Source organism: Nelumbo lutea, chromosome 1 (assembly GCF_056320005.1).
Source record: "Nelumbo lutea isolate HS-2025 chromosome 1, American lotus-T2T, whole genome shotgun sequence".
NCBI classification, from domain to species: Eukaryota; Viridiplantae; Streptophyta; class Magnoliopsida; order Proteales; family Nelumbonaceae; genus Nelumbo; species Nelumbo lutea.
Window position 1 is genome coordinate 34,135,252 of NC_142684.1, and position 5,224 is coordinate 34,140,475.

General features: G+C 41.9%; 1 protein-coding gene across 2 annotated transcripts; it reads right to left on the reverse strand.

Moving 5' to 3' along the window:
• Window positions 1-2,205: 2,205 nt before the first annotated feature.
• LOC148874230 (protein DETOXIFICATION 54-like) lies at window positions 2,206-4,775 on the reverse strand. 2 transcript variants are annotated; one of them, XM_088965135.1, is made up of 4 exons: window positions 4,276-4,775; window positions 4,084-4,195; window positions 3,111-3,980; window positions 2,206-3,013 (listed from the first exon to the last, which is right to left on the reverse strand). In XM_088965135.1, exons 2-4 carry the CDS (start codon window positions 4,135-4,137, stop codon window positions 2,459-2,461), a joined length of 1,479 nt encoding a protein of 492 aa, XP_088821261.1. In that variant the 5' UTR covers window positions 4,138-4,195; window positions 4,276-4,775; the 3' UTR covers window positions 2,206-2,458. The 2 variants fall into 2 exon arrangements, with proteins under 2 accessions (XP_088821261.1, XP_088821260.1); XM_088965134.1 differs by having other exon boundaries at window positions 4,084-4,774.
• Between the last annotated feature and the right edge of the window lie 449 nt (window positions 4,776-5,224).

The following is a 5,224-nucleotide window of genomic DNA, read 5'->3' on the forward strand; positions in this document are numbered from 1 at the left end:
ACTGGAGCTATGCCGAATTCTAGCTCATCGTCGCTATCATCATCAAGAATAGGGTTCCTGGGTATAGGATCGATGATTGGTTTACTGTGGTCGTCTCCTCCGGCTTGGTGCAATGCGTTATCCCTATTCCTTGGAACATCCTCTTGTAACAAAATCCGTAGTTGTCTAGCAATATCTGCCAACTGCTGCTCAATGTTACGTGTGGCTATGCTCTACTCTTCGATTGCTCTCCAAACAGCTTATAAACCCTAATCTCCGTCACAGGGTGGGTTGCGACTGCTACCGTCTTGGTTGGCCATCTGACTGGGCGAGCTCCAGCTTTGATACCACCTGATGCAGTGTGACGCACTCGACCGAGCTACTCTACAAGCACCCAGGCGATCGAGTTCGGCTTCAGACTTGAAAGCCTCACGTAAAGAACTAGGCGTAGAGCCTTAGTAGAGAGAATTGATAGAAGAAACTCTTGTGTGTCTCATTAAATTCAGAACAGAACTATTTATAATACATCTAGTAGATTTGTAGAATAACTAGGAGAGTTAAACTTGTAAAACAAATAGGAACTGGAGTTCTAGACTTCTTCGAAATCTTCCTCAGGCTGCCTTTGATATTCCCCGTCTGATAGCCACCATCCTCTAATGCTTATCCAATGCATGGGGCTGTCACCATTATCCTATGGTTGTTGGATCATGTAAGGTCTCTAGACGTGAGAGGTGTGAGCTGTCGTCGGTTGGTGAGCTGGTCCTCCATCACTTAATCACTAAGTTAATTTAATTGGTGATAAAAAAGCTAATGCTGATGAAATGGGTGTGTGGTGGGTGCTGATTTATTAAGCTCTAGTTGCATTAGGCTAATAAAGGATTAACTAGGGGTAACTCATGGATGGGTTAAGCTATTAAGATTGACAATACTGCTACTAAAAATGATTTAGTGACAGAAGAATTAGATTAAAAAGAGCAAATTAGGGTAGCTTCTAGGCAGGGGCAATTTAAGGCGCAGGGTTCGCTAATGCTTCTATGGTTGATTAGGCTGAATGAATGCAGAATGCAATGTGTCGAATAGAATGCAAATAAATTAGACCTCTATCATGAGAATAATAAAAACCAAAAAGATATCTACAAAGCATTTGAAAATTATGGCAAAAAAAAAAAGGAAGTGCTTGATTAAATATAGGATAATTGTATTGAATATTTCATTTGATAAAAATAACTTTATTATGTTTATTTTATTTATTTTCCTTCTGATTGGAGGCATGGTCCTAAATACCTTGTTGGTCAGGTTGGTTGAGTGAATTTGTATCTTATGAGGTGAGCTGGCTAGAATTCAGGACTGGATCAGGGTTCCTATCAGTCTGGTGTAGCATTTGTTTACCTCTATACTTGACCCAAAAATGAACCAAGAAAGCCCATGTTACACTTTGGATCTTTAACCATATTAGACATGTTTGAACACCACTTGAAATAGAATAATTCATTTTGTTTGCCTTTGCATTTTAAACCATACCCTTCACTTATAGTTGTTAGAAAAATTAAGGATGAGTTTTTCAGGAGAGCTTTACAAAATTTTGTTCAAACATTTTTAGTCGAAAGCATAATGATTCACTTTAGCTGGCTGAAGATGTGCTCTGAAATTGAAACTCAAACCACAATAAGATAATTTAATTTCATGTGGTTTAAATAGAAGAACTAATCCTGTCGAATTGCAACAAAGGGAACAAGGGAGAATTGCTTATGGCCACTAGACTCCATTAATACAAAAACTTAATGTTCTCCACTAGATGAATCTCGCCGAAGAGATTGCCCAGGCCAAATTTCTAAATTAACAGTTACAATTGGTGCCCATTAATTTTCTGTGTCCTAAATTCATATATAGAACCAGACATTGGAAAAGACTCTCACAGGTTGGGAACTTTTCACCAATTTTTTGGTGTCACATATAACCACATACAAAGTTAGGTGTTCAGTAGATTCTTATCTGACGCAAGAAAATTAAGCTTCTTTTACTAAAGAAATTTCTTGATTAAATCACCGACTTATATTTAATTTATTATATATAATAATATAAAGTAAGTGAATGTTTAATCATTTGATAATGGAAGATCTGTATAAATTATGTTCTAAGTGGAATTTGAGTCCCACCCCTTTGTTTAGATAGGACAGACAGCACGACGTCCCACTACATTCTTTGAACTCCCATGAAGCCAAAAGAGGCACAAACCCAGTCTCTCTTTCCAGCATTTGCAATGATAGACAGCCATGAAAAGCAAGGCAAGACAAAGAGGGGACAGACCGCTCCAAATTAAAAGAAGCAACTGAAGAAACAAAAAGAAAACCAAAGCTCCAGTCTTCAATATAATTCCAGCTTTAGCTTTAGTCAATCACAAAACCAAAATAAAAACCCTAACCCATCTCTCTCCCTCTCTCTGGCTAAAGGAAATCAGTTTTTTTCTTCCTTTTTCATTTTATAAAACATCGTCCATATCATCGACCAGAAACCCTTTTGCCTCTTCATCTCCATTAGCAGCCCCACCAGAATCAGACATTTCCAAGCTAGTGAGCTTCTGAGCGCGCAAGGCTTCTGCTTCCCAATCCGTTCGTATTAAGACGACAAACAGAATAGACACAGCACAAGCAGCTTGAGCTGACAAAAGCCCATACCAAAGGCCACTAAAACCAACCTTGAACCAGAAGGCCAGAGCCACAGCGACGGGCGTCCCAATGCAATAGAAGGACCCAAGGTTGATTCTAGCGCCTGTGGCCGGTCTTGCTGTGCCACGTAAAATGCCACAGCCTGTAGTCTGTGGGCAGTTGCCCAGCTCACACAGCCCCATGATGGGCATAACTGCAGACACCAAGAGTCGGACCGCCCCATCTGTAGTGAAGAGACTTGCCCATATCTCTCGAAGAATGGCCGTCCATGTGACGTTGATCATCCCAATCACGAACGCACATCCCAGCGCCACCAGTGCCGCCAGCTTCGCTTTGTATGGCTTCCCTGCTCCTAATTCGTTCCCTACCTGTAGTGGATTATCAAGCAGATATGGTTGTTTATTTTAATCAAACACCTCTTGATCAGGAAGAGGAAACTGGAAAGATATATAGCTAGAGACTTACTCTGGTGGAGACACAGGCGGCCAAAGCCATCGGAACAGTGTACATGAGGCTTGTGGTCTGAATGAGAATAGCAGTGGAGGCCACAGCCAGCCTAGGATTAGGCAAGTATCCAGAAAGAACGGTCATGATCTCGTACCACCACCACTCCAAACAAATCCCCAGGCAGCTAGGCACGGCCAGACGAAGAAGCGGGCCCAACCCACAACAGACAACTCCAATAGACGTCCATCTAATCTCACAGACCCCAGTTACGTACACGTAGCCAGTGATCAAAAGAAGCATATTCATGTTGGTGAGCACTGAAGCCATGGCCACCCCTGGAACGCCAAGCTTCATCACCACCACCAACACAATATTTAAGGGTACGTGAAACAACACCGCGATCAGAGAGCAGTACATCATCGGCTTCGTCACTCCTTGAGACCTCAGATACACTCGTAAAGGCTGCAGAAAAGTGTTTGTTATCAGGTCAGGAAGAGAGTATAAACAGTATGTCGCGGCCATTGCTGTGATTTCTCTGTCTTGGCCCATGAACACCATGATTGCTTCCAAATTCATCCACAGGAAGCTGATGGGTATGCTCGCAATCAGAAGGATTAGGATTGTTCGTTGCAGAGAGAGCGAGATCAGGTCCCAGTTCTTTCTTCCGTAGGCTTGGCTGCATACTGGTTCCAGCCCAGATGCTAGGCCGAACAGAACAGAGTACCCTGTAATGTTGGTGAAGCCGATTGACAGAGCTCCTCCTGCAAGTTCTAAGCTTCCTAGTCGACCCAAGAAGAGAACAGACACCATGGCTCGAATGTAGACTACGCAATTCATCGCCGTTATCGGAAAGGCCATGCTCCATAGCTCTTTCAGCTCTTCTATCACCTGTTGGTGTTTGAATTAAGATGAAAAAACGGTTACAGAAAACAGAGCGTACGAGGATCAGAATGTAGATTCCTTGTTCTTCTTTCTTGAGTAGAGGGTTTACCTGGGTAGCTGATGGGGGCTTCTTCAGTGAGTAATCTGATTCTTTGTCATCCATCTTCGACGTAGAAGAGACGACTTCTGAGTTCTGAGAACGAGCAGCCCTCAAATGCCGCCTGAGTTGCAAACTCCCGAATCAAAACGCAGTGATTCTAGAGAGACAGCGGAAGATTCACAGGAAATAAAGAAAACCCACCTCTGATTCAGAGAGAAGAGAAAGTTCTTGGTTTCAAGAAAGTGGAAGAACAACTGGGTTATTAAATTTCACTACTTTGTGTTTCTTGAGAGATATCTGAGATGAGAAAAGCTGGGGTCTGTTAATTGGTGAAGACTTTATTATGTGCATATAACAGGTGAAGGACGAAAGTTGTAAATCGAAGTGTAAAGAAGATTTAGAAGGAAAAAGTCACCCATCTCTCGTTTTTTTTCAATTATATAAACGGTGTGGCTAATGAGACTGCAGGCATTTAAAGCGAGGGTTACTAATGGCGGCGACTGCGAGCAGGATCTGTGGCTTCAGACGGTGGAGAGAAGAGGCAGGAAAAACAAAGGGAAAGCTGCAAGGAAAGCGACAGTGGAGAGAAGAGGCAGAGGTCTGGCTTTTTAAACGAAAAGGAAGGGTTCAGCATTCAGGTTTTTAGGCTTTTTAGAGAGAGAGAGAGAGAGAACCAAAGGCTTGCTTTTAACCCGCTCGTCTCTCGTGCGACTTTATATAGATTTTAATGGCTCGGAGCCTAGACTGTTTGGGATCTCCCAAAGAAACGAGGACTTGTTTGGGATCACCATTAAAGAAAATCTGTTACTTTGCAGAATTAATTTGGTATTTTTGTTTCCCATGTCGTAGGTGCTTATTCATCATCTCTCTTGTGTTATCTATCAATAATAAACAAAAGGAAGAATTGCCAATTATTTTGTATAATCTTCATTTTAAGTAAGATCCTTCTTACGTGCTGCATGGGATTTCATAGATCAAAACCTTGTTTTAATTTCAGCAAAACCTCCAGTTATTTTGGTTCTTGAATGTGTATTTTTTGATAGATGGTACTTGAATGCGAATGAGTAGAGTTCACTTTTCTGCCCCACAACTCTCTACAGTATATTCCTGCCATGTATTAGGAACATCTCTCAGTGATGACATCATCCAT